This window comes from Marmota marmota, unplaced genomic scaffold (genome assembly GCF_001458135.2).
Source record: "Marmota marmota marmota unplaced genomic scaffold, marMar, whole genome shotgun sequence".
NCBI lineage: Eukaryota > Metazoa > Chordata > Mammalia > Rodentia > Sciuridae > Marmota > Marmota marmota.
In genome coordinates, this window is record NW_026000205.1 from 1,115,454 (window position 1) to 1,133,733 (window position 18,280).

At 52.2% G+C, this 18,280-nt stretch overlaps 2 protein-coding genes across 9 annotated transcripts in view; one reads left to right on the top strand and one right to left on the bottom strand.

Annotated features, from left to right (window-relative positions):
• Positions 1–5,077: 5,077 nt before the first annotated feature.
• Fuz (fuzzy planar cell polarity protein) lies at positions 5,078–9,957 on the top strand. 7 transcript variants are annotated; one of them, XM_015496516.2, is made up of 11 exons: positions 5,243–5,473; positions 5,719–5,840; positions 6,089–6,173; positions 6,392–6,460; positions 6,681–6,785; positions 7,552–7,749; positions 7,836–7,931; positions 8,154–8,260; positions 8,334–8,398; positions 8,477–8,551; positions 9,474–9,957. In XM_015496516.2, the coding sequence occupies exons 1-11, from the start codon at positions 5,363–5,365 to the stop codon at positions 9,689–9,691; spliced, it is 1,251 nt and encodes a 416-aa protein (XP_015352002.1). In that variant the 5' UTR covers positions 5,243–5,362; the 3' UTR covers positions 9,692–9,957. The 7 variants fall into 7 exon arrangements, with proteins under 7 accessions (XP_048646466.1, XP_048646464.1, XP_048646461.1 ...); XM_015496515.2 differs by lacking the exon at positions 5,719–5,840 and having other exon boundaries at positions 5,096–5,473; XM_048790508.1 differs by lacking the exon at positions 7,552–7,749.
• Ap2a1 (adaptor related protein complex 2 subunit alpha 1) overlaps positions 9,728–18,280 on the bottom strand; it is a 28,702-nt gene continuing 20,149 nt past the window's right edge. The window contains exons 8-24 of one of the 2 annotated variants that reach the window (XM_015496513.2): positions 16,139–16,289; positions 15,619–15,787; positions 15,376–15,513; positions 15,025–15,207; positions 14,463–14,560; positions 13,909–14,140; positions 13,661–13,828; positions 13,409–13,572; positions 13,053–13,118; positions 12,666–12,722; positions 12,488–12,570; positions 12,288–12,377; positions 11,158–11,281; positions 10,948–11,064; positions 10,792–10,861; positions 10,497–10,631; positions 9,728–10,165 (exon numbers count right to left, since the gene is read on the bottom strand). In XM_015496513.2, the coding sequence (XP_015351999.1) occupies positions 10,088–10,165; positions 10,497–10,631; positions 10,792–10,861; positions 10,948–11,064; positions 11,158–11,281; positions 12,288–12,377; positions 12,488–12,570; positions 12,666–12,722; positions 13,053–13,118; positions 13,409–13,572; positions 13,661–13,828; positions 13,909–14,140; positions 14,463–14,560; positions 15,025–15,207; positions 15,376–15,513; positions 15,619–15,787; positions 16,139–16,289 (2,123 nt within the window). In that variant the 3' untranslated portion in view covers positions 9,728–10,087. The remainder of the gene's footprint in view (positions 10,166–10,496; positions 10,632–10,791; positions 10,862–10,947; positions 11,065–11,157; positions 11,282–12,287; positions 12,378–12,487; positions 12,571–12,665; positions 12,723–13,052; positions 13,119–13,408; positions 13,573–13,660; positions 13,829–13,908; positions 14,141–14,462; positions 14,561–15,024; positions 15,208–15,375; positions 15,514–15,618; positions 15,788–16,138; positions 16,290–18,280) is intronic. The other variant, XM_015496514.2, reaches the window with a different exon arrangement.

Sequence of the window (18,280 nt, forward strand, 5' to 3'; positions counted from 1 at the left end):
ATTTCCTCTGGGTTCTTGTCTAAGAAATTTTGAAGAATAAAAGCCACAATCATGGAACGGAAGAGTAAACAGAGCAGGATTTATTTACTTAGAAGAGATAGAATGCCTGCCAAGCTGGTGCAGGAGGGGACTGGATAGCAGAAAAACCCATTTTGGTGTGCCAACTTAGGAGTTGGCATAGGATTCTGCTTAGGGCATGGTGCAAATGTATGTAAAATAGGAACTGAAAAGGTATTCAGGCTATTGCCTTCGGTAACTTCCATCCAGTTTCACCCCCAGTTTTAGTTTTCCAGGGCTTCTGAAACAGGCCTGGTTGGTGCTCCTGAATATGTCTACAGGCTAGCCTCTGCGTGGGAGGCCTGTGTTTGAATAAGACTGACCATTGATATTCTTTTTTTTTTTTTAATTTTTAGTTGCAGTTGGACACAATACCTTTATTTTTATTTATTTATTTTTATGTGGTGCTGAGGATTGAACTCAGGGCCCCGCACATGCTAGGCAAGCGCTCCTCCACTGAGCCACAACCCCAGCCCACCATCAATGTCCTTATTCAGCATCAAAGTATTTTGATATCAAAGCTGTATCACCACTTCTCCCATTTATTTTATCCATAATCCCTTTTGTCTTTCGTTTTCTTTGCAGAAACCTTTTAAAGAAAATTCCTAAAATCATGTAATTTTACCTCCACATGGTTGTCAGGCGTCTTTCAGAATTCAAGGACACTTTCTTATGTAACCACTGTGCCATTATCACCCATTAAGATGGCAAAACCAGACCAGTTGTAAAATTAAATTACAAGGGGCTAGGGATGTGGCTCAAGCAGTAGCGTGCTCGCCTGGCATGCATGCGGTCAGGGTTCGATCCTCAGCATACAAACAAAGATGTTGTATCCGCAGAAAACTAAAAAATTCTCTTTCTCTCTCTTTAAACAGTCTTTAAAAAAATTAAATTAAATTACAAGAACTTTACCTTGAGAAACCTAATTAACTTTGGGTCCCCACCTTTTGGATTGTAAATAACTATCTCTAGGAGTCTTCCTACTCCTTTTTGAAATGTAAACAGCCCTGTCTTGTGGCTCCTGAGAGATTTATCAGGTGCCTGTGAAAAAAAGTGAGTTTCTCTTACTGCTTTTTGTTTTGTAAACAGGCTTCCCAATAGAAACCCCCAGGGAAGGCCTTCTGTCATGCAGACTAGAAATTATAGAGCACCAAATAGCGGTTAAGTATTGTTTGAAACGTGGTGCGGATTTAGTTTGTTTTCCTCTGGGCCCACCAACATAAAATAAAGTTTGGAGTTCTTCTCTCCAAGTGCTGCTTCTCAACCAGTCTGTTGCCCACAGCACTGTAACAAAATTATTTCTTAGTATCATCTAAGGCTAAGTTCATAATCATTTGTTCCCAATTATCTCAAAATATCTTTGTTAGAAAAAAGAGACCCGCTGAATGCAAACTTCACAGATCATTTCAGCTTTTATTCAGGAAGGGGACTACATCTATGGGAATGGACCCACTTTCCTGGTGGAAAATGAGCCACTGAACAAAGGAAGGGACTGGGCTTAAGTAGGTTATCCTGAGAGATGGTCATTTCAGTTTTCTTGGTCACCCAGGAGTTTGGGGTTTGTCCTACCAATCATGAAGGGGTCAGTTTGAGCGTTTAGGAATTTGAGCTCTTGGGTCAGGGGTTTGTGTTCAGCATCTGGAGAGGATTGACTCTGAGGAAGGTCAATGCCCCTCAGAGGCTATCACTTTAGGTGTGATGAGACACCTCCTTCCTGCCTGCAACTAGCACCAGGAAAACATTTGTTCACAGTGTTCTTTTTCACTTTCTTTTCTCAGGCCACATTATCTTGGGGGATTTTTCATTTTCCACATCTATTAGTCTTTTTATAATTGTTTTACTTGAATTAGTATCCAAATTAGCCAAAAATAAGATAAAATTAAAATTAAAATGAGGACTATTAATAAGAGACCACAGAAACCAAAGTCAATGGAGCTAGACACGCCCCCCCCCAAGTAATACAATAGGAATGGACCTGACCCGCCCCCCCTTTCCCCACACACACACCAAGTTTTCTCCCTTAACACAACCTGCTTTTCTGGGAAGTAAACCCAGGGGAACTTTGCCACTGAGCCACTTTCCCAGCCCTCACTAAATTGCTGAAGCTGGCCTTGAATTTGTGATCCTCCTGCCTCAGCCTCCAGGCTCTGGGTGAGCTAAGAGCTTATAATGCTAAGAGCTGCAAAAAAAGATTCCAAAGTGCTGGAAATCTTAGGTTCACATTGTGCAAAAGTGGCAGGGGAAATTGTCTTAATTATCTTGTGCCATGTAGCAGATTACTCCCAAGCTCAATGTGCAATACAATAATATTGTTTCAAGGTTTCTGTAGACCAGATGTCCAGCCATGGCTTATCTGGGTCCTGTGCTTCAGGGGTTCTTCCAGGCTGTAGCTGAAATGGTGGCCAGGGTTGCAATCATCCCTATGATCAGACAGAACAAACCACATTCACTCACACAGTTGTTGGCAGGATTCAGTTCACAGGCTATTGGCCAGAGGCCAACCTTGATTCTGAGTCTTGACTAAGCTGGTCACAACCCAGCAGCTTGCTGCATAACAGCAAAGGAGAGTGCATTCAAGCCAGACAGAAGGTGACTTTATAACCACTCTCAGAAGTGACCTCCCATCACTTTTACCATATCCCATTTATGAAAAATAGATTACATTTATTAAAAATCTGTTCACAAACAAGAAAAGAGGAGAGGGAGTGAATACCAGAGGGTGGACATCACTGCGATCCATTTTAGAAGCAGCTTACTGAAGACACAATCGCAAAACTCAGCCAACAGCAAGAAAATATCAAGAAGTCAGATGCAGGGACCCACCCATATAGTCCCAATTATTCCAGAGGCTGAGGCATGAACATCTCAAGTGTGAAATTCCATCTCAAAACAAAACAAAAGCCAGGCTAGGTGGTGCAGGCCTGTAATCCCAGAGGCTCAGGAAACTGAGGCATGAGGATCACAAGTTCAAAGCCAGCTTCTGCAATTTAGTAAGGCACTAAGCAACTCAGTGAGACCCTGTCTCTAAATAAAATACAAAATAAGGCTGGAGATGTGGTTCAGTGGTTGAGTGTGCCTGAGTTCAATCCCCCCTTACCAAATCAAACAAACAAAACAAAAAAATACATATTGGGCTGGGGATGCAGCTCAATGGTAGGGTGCTTGCCTTGCACATATGTGGCCCTAGGTTCAATGTCCAGTATAGAAAAAAAATACACACATACAAACACACATACACACACACATCTGTATTACTAAAAATGTAAAATTAGGAAGTGAAAATAGCTTTAAAATTTTAAAAACAGGCAAGGCATGGTGGTGCACACTTGTAATTCCAGCAACTCAGAAGGCTGAGGCAGGAGGATTGCAAGTTTGAGGCCAGCCTTGGCAACTTTGTGAGACCCTGCCTCAAAATTAAAAATAATGGCTGGGACTATAACTCAGTCCCACTGGGCTCTATCCTTAGTGCCACATAAAAATAAATAAATAAAATAAAAGTAATTTTTAAATATTTAAAAAAAAAATAAAAAGGAAACAAAATTGGGCCTATGGAAAGAAATATTTTATTTATTTATTTATAGCTGTAGTTGGTAGTTGGACACAATACCTTTATTTATTTATTTATTTATTTATTTTTATGTGGTGCTGAGGATTGAACCCAGGGATTCCCATGTGCTAGGCAAGCACTCTACCCCTGAGCCACAGCCCCAGCCTGGAAGGAAACATTTTATTTAGCAAACTATTTCTTGTAGAAGTTTGTTGCAATTTAATGTGCAGGATAAAGATCTTAACATTTTATTCCTTATTAAAAATCAAATCCAGAATGAAAACAAAACATTTGTAAAGAAACAAATGTTGCCTATTGGTGCTTTCCTGTAATCCCAGTCACTCCGGAGATGGAGGCAGGAGGATCACCAGTTCAAGGCCAGTGTCAGCAATTTTGCAAGACCCTCAGCAATTTAGTGAGACCCTATCTCAAAATAAAAAATAAAAAGAGCTGGGGATGTAGCTCAGTGTTGATTATCCCTGAGTTCAATTGCCAATACCATAAAAAGAAAAGAAACAAATTATTTAAAATTTATTGTATGTTTTCAATATGCTTGCATAAATAAAGGTAACTATTACCACAAAGAAAGAAACAAACTGGTGCTGGGGATATAACTCAGTTGTTAGAGTGCTTGCTTCGCATGCAGAAGGCCCTAGGTTCTAATCCCCAACACCACAAAAAAAAAAAAAGAGAGAAGAAGAAACTGCTAAATCAATGGAGATTTAATATATCACTTTGAACACACACAGGAAAGAATCTAATATGTGTCAATAGAGGATTGTTCAAATCAATTTTTTACATCCATAAAATTGATTTTAAGACAAAAAACATGAAGCACACATACTTTTTGAAAAGAAAAGACATGAAAATGTTGGTATAATGATCACATTTGTGGAAACATGTATGCATTCTGTACATTTTTTGTTGTTTATTTTAGAGAAAGAATTTGAGTAGTATTTTCTCATTTTACATTGTACACTGCCATGTATAAATTTGTTATGAAAGTAATATAATTTTGATGATTCGGGAGAATAAAGAATTCCCTTTTTCTATTAACAAAAACAACTATCTCCTTCGGTGGTTACTAGGCAACGCTTCCCGGACCAAACCACTTTCAAAAGTGTGTGGGGGTTTTTTCTCGATGTTGCCCGAAGGAGGGTGCTGGGACTTGGACAAGCAGCCATCTTTGAGCCGGGCTCGGCTGTTTTTCCTTTCACAATGGAAATTAGAGTGAATGGTGGTTACTAGGCAACAGCTTGCACGGTCGCCATCTTTAAGTGGGGCACAATGTTTATCACCACGAAATGGAAATCCAGAGGGAATGTGGTTGCTAGGCAACACCTTACCACTGTCGCCATCTTTGATCGGGGCAAGTTTTGTTTTAATTAGAATATAAGTTATTAGAGCCCGTAGGATAGTTGCTAGGAAACACTTTGGCACTATCGCCATCTTCACGAAATCCACTTTATTCTTCTCGTTACATAAGTGAACAACCGCGTCAGGAAGAAAGTACAAAACTTTGCCATACAATTAGCTGTCATCTTTGTTGGGGGTAATGTGACTTCCGGCTGGGGCGGAAGAGGAGCTGAGTTGGATGGAAGGCGGGAGTTCAGTCGTCTACCGATTAGCTTCCCATCTCGCCCTCTGGCGGCTCCGGACGGCAGGCCGACTTAGTGTGATTACCACCAAGCTCCCAGACCGGCACTGGGGGCCCCAGCGGATAATCGCGCGCCACGCCGCGGCGGGGGGTGGGTCCAAATGGGAGAGGAGGGGACCGGCGGCTCCGTGCATCTGCTGTGCCTCGCGGCCTCCAGCGGGGTCCCCCTGTTCTGCAGGAGCAGCCGCGGCGGCGCCCCCTCCCGTCAGCAGGTGGGACCTTGACCTGGATTTAAATAGAAGGGGGTGAGGGTGCTTTAGACTCCAAATCTTCAAGGGAGAAGGGTTTGGGGAAACTTCCGGTCTGAGTTCAGAAATCCAAGGGGGACAATAAGCCTGGCTCCTGGAGGAGGGGCTACCGGGAGATATGGAAAGGGAGGGGCTCGGGAGCACAGACACTTGGGTATCTAGGAGGAGGCGTGGGGTGCTCTTGTCTAATGCCTCCAACTCCTCCCCAGCTCCCGTTCTCTGTCATTGGCTCCCTCAATGGAGTCCATATGTTCGGGCAGAATTTGGAGGTACAGCTGAGCTCTGCAAGGACCAAGGACACAACCGTGGTGTGGAAAAGCTTCCATGACAGGTCTTAGGAGGGAGCTTGGGGTGGGTACGGGCCTGGGTGATGACAGCCCATGTTGAAGAAGACCCCAGAGGCCTTGCGGCTGTTCCTCTGGCTGTGGGATCTTTGACAATCTAGTTACTCTTGGATACCTGACTGGCTGAGGGAGGATGTAACTAATATTCTAGGATCAAGGATCAGACTCTACTATACCTGTTGTCCTGTTTCCCAGGCCTGGACTCATTTTCCCTTCTCATCTTCGGTTCCCACAGCATCACCCTCATTGTTCTGTCATCTGAGGAAGGCACCTCGGAGCTGAAGCTTGAGAGACTACTCCAGATGGTATTCGGGGCCATGGTGAGAATCCCCAGTTCTCTTCTAAACCCAGAGCTTTGAGCTCTTAGCATCCTTCTCCCTCAGACCTCGAAGTCCAAGCTCCCAACTTCCTCCTTCCCCAGAACCCAGGAATTCTGGTCTTCAGTACCAGTTGTCTCTCAGACTGGGGAGTTCAGGTACTGTCTCCTCTAGTAGGACTGTTGTCAAGGATTTCCTGCTCTCCTGTGTGGTTCTTCTAGGTTCTTTTTGTGGGACTTGAAGAACTGACCAACATCCGCAATGTAGAGAGGCTGAAGAAGGAGTTGAGGGTGAGGCTATAGGACAGGATGGGAAGCTAAGTTGCCTATGTCCTTCCTGCCATTTGGGGACTACACTCCAGCAGCCTCTGGAGCAGCAAGACCCCATCGTTTTGGGGGCAACTTGGTTATCTGACCTTGGAGCTAGGCCCAGCATTGCCAGTTTTTCTCTGGAGGAAGTAGCAGATCTGGGACCCACTTGGGTCCAGTTTCTCCCTTCTCCCTCTGCCAGGCCAGTTATCACCTCATTGACAGCTTCTTGGGGGACCCAGAACTCATCGGAGACCTGACCCAGTGTGTAGACTGCGTGATTCCTCCAGAGGGGCCTCTCCTGCAGGTATTGGCAAGGCATAGAAACTCCTAAATCTGTCCCTGTGGCTCTGGTTCAGTTTCATCCTCTTTCCCTGGACCATTGTCCAAACTCCTATATTTCTGACCCCCAGTCCAGCCCCTGCTTGGCTCCAGAAGAATCTTTATGCACTGAGAATCAGCTCTGCCCCTTCCCTGCCCACAGCTCCTCCATGGCTTCCACTTCCCTCGGGACAAGCTGCCAGCCCTTCAGCCTGGTTTTTAGGGCTTGTAGAATTTTGCCAAGCTGTTGCAAAATCCACAAACTACCTTCCCACCTGTCTCTCTAGCCCCACAAAATCCAACAACTTTCCAGCTTCCTAACCTTGGAACATGCTCTTCCTTCACTTGGTGAATTTCCATCTACCTTTCCCAAAATACTGCTTTTGTTCATTTACCTGGTGTGGCCACCACTTTCCTCTGGTGACTTGACCTCTCTGAGCTTCAGTAGTTCATCGATTGTGTCTACTTGGCCCATAATAGGAATCATCAGATGTTAGCTGCTGCTGTTAAAAGCATCAGCCTCAGCATGCACAGGTCAGGCTGGTCAGCTTAACCAAGCCTCACAGTGTGAGCTGTGGATTGTGACTGCACAGAAAGGTGAAGGAACTCGGGCTCAGAGAGGGTGAGACATAAGCTTGGCCACTCAGCAGTCTCTGAACAGTGTTTGGGGGTCTCCTTCCCCTCCTTGCACTTCAGGGGTCATTGCTGCCCCTGCTCTTGTCTCCTGACTTCCAGTCTGCCTCCCTTCCCAGGAAGCTCTCTCTGGGTTCGCTGAAGCCATGGGAACAGGCTTTGTCAGTCTGATAGTGTCAGGCCGGGTGGTGTCAGCGACAGAGGGATGGTGGCGGCTGGGGACACCGGAGGCCGTGCTGCTCCCCTGGTTGGTGGGATCCCTGCCACCACAGGCCGCTCGGGACTACCCGGTGTACCTGCCCCACGGGAGTCCCACGGTGAGTAGGCAGGACAGCAGGATCTGTGCCCTGGGGCAAGTGCGCCGGGGTGGCCCCTAGAGCCCTCACCCTATCTCCTGCTTCAGGTCCCGCATCGGCTCCTGACCCTGACGTTGCTACCGGGTTTGGAGCTGTGTCTGCTCTGCGGTCCGCGCCCGCCCCTCAGCCAGTTGGATCCTCAGGTGAATCAGGCCCTTGCGGCTCGGCTCCCCACCTGGTGACACCCTCTACCTGCGCCCCTCCAGCGGCTTCTTCCCTCCGGGCCCGCCCTCTTCCCAGTGCGCACCAATCATTTTTGCCCTAGCTTTCCCACGCCCCCTTTCCCTGGTCCCTGCCTCGCCCCTCAGGGTCGTCCTGCGCTCCTTTCTTCCTCTGTCGCCCCCACCTGACCACACCCCCTGCAGCTTCTGGAGCGCTGGTGGCAGCCAGTGTTGGACCCGCTGCGGGCCTGCCTGCCGCTGGGCCCCCGAGGGCTGCCCGACGGCTTCCCCCTGCACAAGGACATCCTCGGGTAGGGCTTGGCAGGGAGTGGGGTGGCGGTCCTCATTCCCTCTCTTCTGGCCCTGACATCTCCTTTCCCCCAGACTGCTGCTCCTCCACCTGGAACTGAAACGTTGCCTCTTTACCGTGGAGCCTTTGGGGGATAAAGGTGACCGAGGAAGAGGGCTGATGGGGAGGGCGGTGGGCCCGGGAGGGGCCCCCCATCACCGGCTCTTCAACCCTTCAGGACCTTCTCCAGAACAGCGCAGGCGCCTCCTCCGCCATTTCTACGCCTTAGTCACGAGCACACATTTCCCACCAGGTGAGAGGCAATGCTAGGGGACACTGGAGAGACCAAGGAAAACTCAGCCCGCCCTGGCCACGGTTCCCCTTGAGCAGAGCATTGACACAGGCAGAAGGGAGGGTGTGGAGCCTCCCTGGCTTCAGACTTTCTTGGCTAATCCTACTAGTTGATAATAATTACCACAAGGCCTTTTCTCTAGTCATATTTTTAAATGTAAGGACCCACTCTAGGTGAGGGTCACCCTGTTCTGTCATTGTTCCCATATTGAAGGCAGGAGGTTGAAGCTCGGCTGGTAAGGGGCCAAGCCATGATTCAGACCCTAGTGGTCAGGCTCCCCTATCCACAGCCTCTGGACACTCCACACTACAGCTAAAAGCACAGCTTTGCCCAGTGTGGGGAGTGAGGCGTCTGCAGACTCGGGTTAGAAAGAAAAGGTAGTCATAGAATCCATGAGGCTCCAGAGAAGGAAGGGACCAGATGATGATAGCGTAGCCCTGTGAAGACCCAATTAACTTAGCACATCTGTGCAGGGTCATCTGAGGCTAGACCCCTTCTGAGCTCTACAGCGACATCTCCCCCATCAGCTGCTCCATGAAGCTCCAGCTTGGGTGTCACAACCTACTGTCTAGCTTGTGGTATCACCTTCATGTTGCTATTTGTGTTACCAAGAGGACTGCCTAGTGCCACACACAGGATTCCCGGGAAAACAAGGACCAAGGCTGGGCGGGAAGAGCGTGAGTGGAGGGAGGAAGCCACTGGCCCTCTTCAGGTTAAGGACAGCCAGCTGAACTGGAAGGCCTGCTCTGGAAGGAGGCCCCAAAGCCTGCGCCGGGGAGTCCACGCAGACTCCAAACCTGGGCCTAGGGTGGGGAGTGGCTTTCAATGTTAGCAACCTTGCTGAGTCCCACTGGTTGCCTCAGCTCTCCCTGTCCTTCCCCAGAGCCACTGGAAAAGGTGGAGGATGATGTCAGCCGGGCCCAGTTGCCTCGAGCCTGCTACCTTGTGTTGGGGCCCGAGGAGCTAGGCACAGGGTTGCGACTGATAGCTCTGCAGCTGGGGCTGCGGCTGCTGCTGCTGCTGCTGGCTCCTCAGAGCCCCACCCATGGGCTTCGAAGCCTGGCCACCCACACACTGCACACCCTCAGCCCGCTCCTTTGAACCACCCAGGACAGACAGCCAGCAAAGACGCGGGGCTGTTAGCGTCTCTCTGTTTATTCGCTCACAATAATACACAGCCCCTGGATGGGGAGAGGTTGGAGGGGCGACGGTGGGGAAGGGTGGGAGGGGAGGAGGCGCCCACTTCCCTGGCCCCTCTCCCCTCTGTGCTTGGGGGGGAAGGGAGGGAGGGGCTCCCCCTTGCCCCCCCAGAATGTAAACAGCAGCAGATGAACAAAAATAAAAATACAAAAGGCCGGAGGAAGGTCCCAGGCATCCCCCTACCCCTGGGGTCTTCCCTGTCGCCAGTGGAGGTCCCCTCACTGCCCCACCCACCACAGCTGCCTCAGTTCTAGGGCTGCCTGGTGATGGCCACATCCCCCGGGCGGGGTCCAGGGCTCAAAACTGCTGGGCCAGCAGCTCACACAGGTGGCGGGAGACGGGCTCCTTGCTGGTGCGCAGGGTCAGCCGATACATCTGGATGGGGACATTGGGGAAGGACTCAGAGGAAACAGAAGCCAAGCAAGAGGGGAGAGAGCCCAAGAGAGGGTGACATAGGGAAGATGAGAAATGAGGGAAGGATAAAGGAACAAGAAAGGTGGGGAAGACATGGAGAGGCAGAAATTGGGTAAGGAAGAGCAGAGTGTGGAGTAAGATGGAGGAAGCAGGGACACAGGCCGTGTCAAAGAGGGGGATGGGATTAAAACAGCAAGGCCAAGGAGACTGGGGTGCAAGATGCACCCAGACTGAGGGTACAAGTCAGCCTAGGAGTCAGCCCTGGCCTCAGGCCTCCCTCAGCAAAACGCACCTGAGCCTGCGCATTGGGCTCCAGCCGCAGCAGACAGCCCACCTGCAGGGCTTTCGTCTGGATGATTCCAGCTCCCACGAAGTTCTCGGGGTTGGGGTCCACATTGTCCAGGAGAGCTGAACCAAACCCCAGAAGCTGTGTGGGGGAGAGGCTGTCAGTGCAAGAGCTCTGCAAGCTCCCGACAACAGCCCTGTCTCCAAAATCCTTGTTTAAGGGAAATGATCCCACTGTACAGGTGGCAGAACAGGCTCAGGGAAGTCAAGCAGTCACTTCAAAGGCGCGCCCCCAGCCTCACCTTGGCCTTGGTAACTTCGGCGTCCATGGGGTGGTTGGCTTTGAAGATTTTCTGCGCTTCCTGCAGCGGGCTGGGAGGCGGGGGAGGCAGAGTCAGGGACCTGGCACCCTGATGCGCCCCCAGCTACGGCCCAGCCGCCCCGCCCCCGCTGCTCACAGGCTCAGCTGCTTCCAACGCTGGAAGAAGTCCTGGGCCGCCATCTCCGTGGGCTGGAAGAACTTGTTGATGGTCACTGGGAGCTTTAGGGTGAGGGACTGCGGGGCGCCACCATACCTGGCAGGGGAGGAAGGGCTCGGTCAGGCCCGGCACCCTCACCCTGGAAGCCCTGCCTTCCTGGGAGCGCTGTGCCAGTGCCAAGCAACTCACCGGAAGCGAACCGACAGCAGGGGTGGCGTCAGGAAGTCCCGCAGACACTCGATGTTGAGCACTTGCTGCACCTGCGCTCCGCCATCCACCTGCGCGGCCACGCGCTTGGTCTGCACAGCCAGCTGTGTCCCCCAAAGGTCAAGGAAGCCAGGGGTACTGGTGGGATGCCCTGAGGGGATCTTGGCACAACCCTGGATTTCTGGTCTTTGAGGAGCCCTGAAGGCAAGAACCAGCTCCTAGGCAGAAACCTTGGAGCCACCTAGCTGCCTCTGGGGACTGGAGGCCTTTATTGTGACTCTATTACTGGCTAGGGCCTGGGTGGGAGGTGGGGACCCACGGCTGACTCCCTGCTCTCAGCAGTTGGTGACTTAGGGCAAACTAATCTCTCTTGTCCTCATTTGCAAGATGGACATGTGTACAATGTCCTCAGGAGTCAATGAGAGAATTTTTCACAAGTACTTGTCTGTTCCACACAGATGGTGGCCGTTAGTGTGGTCACTGTGTCATTCACACCTGCCACCAAGCACTCCCACCCTAACCCATGTGCTGCACAGAGCTGCCCCCAGATTAATGAATGAAGAACAAAACTGAAAAGGTGCTCTAAGTTTAGGGGTCTAGCCCCTCTAATTTCACAGAAGGGGGAGAAGACTGGCACTGCCAGACACGCTTCCAAAGTTTTCCAACTGCTCTGATCTTCCAGAAGGAAGAGGAGGACCTATGCCCTGCAGAAGGGTTAGGAAGGCTAGGAGAGGCAAAGTGACTCGGCCCAAGTTCCACAGAGAAGTCCCCGGGGGGGCGGGGGGGGGGCACTTAGAGCCAGCTGGGGCTCCCAAGTGCAGGAGGCACTGTCAGTGCAGGCATGAAGCCTGATACAGGACCACATCAGGGCATGGGAGGCCTCATATGGACAAAATAAGGATGAGGGCAGCTGTGGTTCCAAGAGTCACGTCTCCTGCACATCATTCATTATCATCTGTCCCTGGGGGAAGAGACCCAGAAGCCCAACTTACAGATGATGACACCAAATCTCAAGAGATGTAACCACATGCCCAAGGTCTCACAGTACTAGGGCTAAACAAGTCTGGACGTAGGTCTCTCGGTTTCCTAGTGAGCCAGGCCTGAGAGGATATGAGTCTGGAGGTCTCCCGGGTGGACAACGGTGGGCGAGAAGTTTTGGAACTGCACTGAGGTCTTGTTGCCATAGAAGAGATACATGCGACCTGGGGTGGGTGGGGAGGCAGGGCTCCATCTGAGTTCTGACCTCATCCCTGACCACCAGCCAAGCCAAGTTCTCCCACCAACCCTTTCCCTATAGGGCAGTGGAACACACCCAGGTTCTGCCGGAACTCAGACTTGACTCCAATCTGCAGTAGCTGGTTCTCAAACAGGACCCCGTTATTCTTGCACACAAACCTGGACGGGATGGTGGGGAGTTTAGGATGGCAGGGTGCCTGGCTTGGACTCCCCACTTGTCCCTGTCACCCTTGCCCATCTCTCCTGGGACTCACTTATTCAGCAGTTCATCAGCTTCGGGGATGGGAGGGCCGATGTCCTCAGGACCTGGGCTGGGGATGGGGAAAGGAGTGAGACATGAAGGAAATTGGGGGGCTGGAGGAAGAGGGTACAAGACACAAGCCCGAGAAGGTCAGAACCCCAGAATTCACATGCCCAGCCTCTCCAAAGAACCTCAGAGAACTCTAGAATCAGACCAGCAGCTGCCACCAATGCAAATGGGACCCTGGCAAATGCCTGCTCCCCACCAGGGGGCCTCAAGTTTCACTTTCCTCCAATCCCTGCCTCTGCTGATCATCAGAAACCTCTTGACCAGAGTGTCCAGTCCCCCAACCCACCCTGGGACCACCAGAGTCTGCCCCCACCCGGAGTCCACCCCTTACTCAGCAGCTGGAGCTGGGTCGGCCAGCAAAGCCATGGGGCTCTCAGGGGCAGGCGGCTCCAGCTCGCTGGGCCATCCAATCCCAGAGCAGACAGAGAAGACAGGTGCGGCAGGCAGCCAATCCCAGAGAGGCAGCAAAAGGGTCAAGAAAGAGAGAAAGGGAGAGGGAAGGAGAAAAGGAAGAGCAGACTAAGAAATGGTGATGGGAAAGGAGAACACAGGGTGGCCAGAGGGAGGTAGCATGGGGCTGGCAAAGGCATCAGGGACACAGAGGAGTGGGGAGAGGGGCTGAGCAGAAACGGGGCAGAAGCTGAGGGGCCAGCCCTGGGCGGGGAGAAGGGAGCGAGGCAGCAGTACCTGAGGAAGGCCTGCTCAGGGGTGGGCCCCAGGCTGGGCTGGGCAGTCGGGCCATCAGAGAAGACGTCCACCAGGAGGTTCCCAGCACCTGCAGGAGCTGGGGGTGCCGCTGGGGGAGGGGCTGCCCGCAGCCCCAGGAGGTCGGCGGAGGGCGAAGGTGTGGACTGTAAGAGGTGGGGGTGAAGCTAAGCCGAGGTGGCCACTGCAGGACCCAGCCCCAGCCAAGCATGTGGGCCGCTCTCTGGGGCTCACCACGGTACTGGGGGTGGGCTCCACACCCCCATTGATGTCATTGCTGCTGGCGTCCCTCCGGCCATCATCCAGAGCGCTACCGGCCCCTGGCCCCTTCTTGCGCTTCAGCTTGGCCAGGATGGAGGACTCGCGCTCAGGGAAGGGTGGCATCTCCTCCAGCACTGTGGCCTGCGGGGGGATGGGCGGGTCAGGCAGGGGCCCTCAGTCCTAAGAAGAGGGAGGGCCCGTGGAGGTGGGCAGATGCTGACCAGGACATCCGTGCTGGCCACCGAGCTGAGGGTGAGGTACTCCACGGCGCGCTGCTGCAGCTCCACGTCGGCGTTGCGCAGCTGGGAGCCGGCTCTCAGCACGCCCTGGATGGTGGCCTTGGTCTCGGGGAAGAGGTTGATGAACTTGATGTAGGTGGACAGCAGCAGGGCTCGAGTGGCCACGCTGCACAGGTGGAACTTGGAGTGGAGCAGGGAGAACTGCACTGGGGGGCTGAGCAAGGGGCCGGGTCAGCAGCAGCTGGGCACCACCACCCTGCAGAAACCCCTCAGGAGCTGCCTCCCCCGGGAGCCCTCTCCAGGACCATGGGCTGGCCCAAGGGGCTGACACTCCCCACGGCAGCGGTCACTGCATCATCCTGTCCCTGACTCCTGGGACTTGGGTTCTCTCTTACCGGGTCAGGTGCTTGGAGTGAAAGGCCAGGGGAACTCCTGGCGACCCATCATTATCAGCCCTGAGACTATCCTAGAGGTTCCCCAAGCTCTGGACCCCTCAGAAGCTCAGGTGTTCACCCCCCAGCCTGAGGCTCCCTTACCTGGAGCGGGGGTCTCCAGCAATTAGGTTCCCAAACTCCCCGAGGATGTAGCCACCAACCTTCACCATATTCTCATGACAGGCTGGGGCCTGGAGGGCCTGGTGGGAGGAGGCCAAGACAAGGAGAGGGTCAGTGGCTTTGTGCACTGCATGCACCAGGCATAGGACTAGGCCCTGCTTGCTGTTAACAGGTGGAACCTTTGTAACACAGGTGGGACTACAGATAGGGCGACAGGCACAGAGAGGTTAAGGACTGGCCCACGCTCACACAGGGAGGAAAATGGGGTAGCACTGGGCCTCCTTCCGTGGGTACAGGAAATGGAAACTACCAAGACCCACGGATGGGACACTACATGCTGGGACCCACAACCATGCTCTGTGGATTCTCTATCAGGCTCAAGAAGCCACAGGTCCTGCGCCTTGGGTAGTCCAGAGGGGCAAAGGCATGGAGCTTGGGGCACAGTGCAGGGGCAGCAGCAGGATGGCGGCCTGGGTCCCACAGCCCAGCTGTCCTTGCTCAGCATCTGTGTCCTGACATGGGGGTCACAGAGAAGGATGCTGACCTCAAAAACAGTCTTGGCGGCATAGCCCTGGACGTCATCACGATTGGTGACAATCTGCAGCACACGGTACCACACCTCCTCACTCACATAGTCACCAGCAATGCGGATGAGGTTGAGGATGGTGTCCACGTACCAGCTGTAGTCCACCGCATACTTCTCAGCCAGGATGGCCACCTTCAGTACCTGCCACAGGAAGGGAGCAGGAGAGGCTTTTGGTTGACCAGGCGGGAGCAGCCTTTGGACTCACCTGGGTCTTGGCTCACCACAGTCCTCATCTGGAGACCCAGGAGTCCAGGTCCCGGACCTTCTCTCTGACCCAGAAGTCCAGGCTCCAGTCCACTTAAGACTCACAATCTCTTCGCGGATGGCATAGTCAGCCGTTTCCAGGTACCGCAGCATCTCTGACACAATCTGCTTGGCGTTGCTCCGGTCACACATGGCATACAGGAGGTCGGCTGCCCGCTGCCGAACGCTGACATCCCGCTCCGTCTGAGGGAAGACATCAGGGTCAGGCTGGGTTCTAAGCTCCCTTGGGGCACAGCACTGGCCACTCAAGGGCCACTGAGGTGGGTCAAGGGCTTTGCAAGGCCAAACCTTGAGAGCATTGATGACCGTGTCGATGTGGGTCTTGACAGCCTCGTGGGAGAACTCGGAGCTGGCCAGTGTGCACATGCTCTCCAGGGCCAGGTAGCGCAGGTTGGTCTCTCGATGCTGCAGGAACTGACCCAGCTGGTTGCAGGCCCGCACCAGGAGGTTGGGCTCGCTGGCATCGCAGGCAGGGCATGAGGGAGGAGTGGCAGGGGAGGAACGGAGATGGGATGTGAGGCAGAAGTCCAGGCCTCACTGCTCCCCCAGGATCCAGGTCTTAACTTCTGCCCACCCCTACATCCTGGTCCTGACCTTCCTGGGGACCCAGATGAGTCCAAATAAAGGCCAACAGCAATTCTGCCTCCTAGGCAGAGCCCCAGCATAAATTCTGTGGGGTAACATTTGATACCTCCATCCTTGTCTTACCAGGTTCCAGCCCTCCTCCCTTAGGCCCAGGGGTCCAGGCCCAGCCCTCCTCCCTTAGGCCCAGGGGTCTAGCCTCCAGTCTCAGCCGCTCGGTGGACACCTGTCATAGTGGATGATGAGGCTGATGGTCTCAAAGAGGATGGCATTCTTGGCATTGGAGTGCTGCACCTTCTTGGACTTGGGAGGCTCCTGGGCCTTGTTGAGCACGGTCTCCAGACATTCCACCAGCCGTCCCTTCACAGCCGCATCCTCTGGGAAACAGGGGACACACCACACAAAGCTGGTCCTCCCAGTGAGGCAGCAGCCCTGCCACTGCTCTCCTCTTCAGGGGAAGAGCTCAGGCTGCTTCTGGGCCTGGGGATCCTTGCTGCTCCAGGCCAGGGTCTTTGCTTCCTCAACACTTCTCAAGTCTCCAGCCCAGCAGGGGAAGGGACAGAAGGCACCCCTGAGACAGAGAATCCATCTCTAGACTTGAGCTCAAGCTCTCAGCCCCTCTGCCATGACTCCGCTGGGCAAGAGGCTCCACCCCTGCGAGCCTTACTTTCCCCTTGTGCAGCCCGCTGTTCATTAGAATTCTCCCGGGACTAAGAAAGCACTCCCAACCCTAGACCTTCCCAAGGATCATCTGCGTGCCCAGCACAAAGCACTGGCCCTCAGCCGCTGGCCTAGAAGACCACGGTGTGCTTGCCCAGGCTGTGCTCCACCCGGCGCTAGGAGTTCAACAGTGGGAAAGCGCCCCAGTGCCCCCAGAGCTCCCCCTCTGCTGAGACTGAGGGATGCCAGCCAGAAGCCCACAGGAACTCCAATCACTGATATATCCTGAAATGTGATGTGCTATCAAGTGCACAGAATCACTGTCCGGTGTTCTAGCAAAAACCATCAGCCCCAAATCTATTGGGAAATCTACAGAACAGCTAAAAGTCACCCAAAGGCCAACTGGCCAAATCTAAAATGTGGGACACACTGAGGGACACAATTGTCCTGGCTTCTCCCAAAAGAGGTCTGTGTGGCGGTGGGGATTAAGAGTAAAAGGAAAGTGGTAGCCAGGCACAGCGAGCGGCACAGTCCTGTAATCCCAGCAGCTGGGGAGGCCGAGACAGGAGGATTGCGAGTTCAAAGCCAGCCTCAGCAAAGGCAAAACACTAAGCAACTCAGTGAGACCCTGTCTCTAAATAAAATACAAAATAGGGCTGGGGATGTGGCTCAGTGATTGAGTGCCCCTGAGTAAAATCCCCAGTATCAAAACAAACAAACAAACAAAAAACCCACCCAGGGTCTCACAAATGCTAGGCAAGTAAGTACAGGGAAGTGTTCTATCACTGCGCAACATTCTCCAGCCCATTTCACTTCTTTCTTTCTTTCTGTATTTATTTATTTTTGTGGTGCTGGAAATTGAACCCAGGGCCTTGAACACTCAAGGCAAGCACTTTACCAACTGAGCTATATCCCCAGCCCTTCTTTATTTTTTTTAAATTTTTTTTTCTTATTTTTTTTGGTACTGGGGGTTGAACTCAAGGGCACTCAACTACTGAACCACATCCCAGCCCTTTTTTGTATTTTATTTAGAGACAGGGTCTCACTGAGTTGCTTAGTGCCTTGCTTTCTGCTAAGGCTGGCTTTGAACTCATGATCCTCCTGCCTCAGCCTCCTGAGTAGCTGAGATTACAGATGTGTGCCACCGCTCCCAGGTACTTCTTTATTTTGAGACAGGTTCTTGCTAAGTTGCTAAGGCCAGCCTCAAACTGGCAATCCTCCTGCCTGAGCCTCCCCAGTAGCCAGGATTGTAGGCTGGCTTTTGCAAATCTACTTTCACAGTCATTTGGCAAGTGTGTGTCTGAGAGCAAAGGGGGGTACAAACAGAGCAGTGCTCTAATGGCCACTGAATCCGGAGGGCAGTGCTTGGTATTTGTGACACTGTTCTCCAAAGCTATTAAGTTTGAAAAGTTTTCATAATAGTAAGGACAAAAGTTAATGTTAGGCAATAAAATAGGCAACTCTTTCAGGTAAAATGTGAGAAATAATACTCAAACTCAACCTTAGGCCTTGATAAGATTCTGCTTTACATCAACTCTGAAAGACATTATGGGGAAAATTAAGTAAACAGTAGGGAATCAGCCTGACGTGTGACAACAGACTTGTAGCTGTGACTGAAAATGCCCACACAGTTTTAACAAATATGTAACAAAACATTTAAAGATAAAACTGTTATTTATTTCTGCTTTTTTTTTTTTTTTTTTTACTG

Bases quoted from the DNA above. Each gene is read 5' to 3' on its own strand.
- Fuz (XM_015496515.2), top strand. From the start codon at position 5,199: ATGGAAGGCGGGAGTTCAGTCGTCTACCGATTAGCTTCCCATCTCGCC. The intron at 6,174-6,391 runs GTGAGAATCCCC...TGGTTCTTCTAG, and splicing joins AGATGGTATTCGGGGCCATG to GTTCTTTTTGTGGGACTTGA. The intron at 8,261-8,333 runs GTAGGGCTTGGC...CCTTTCCCCCAG, and splicing joins CTGCACAAGGACATCCTCGG to ACTGCTGCTCCTCCACCTGG.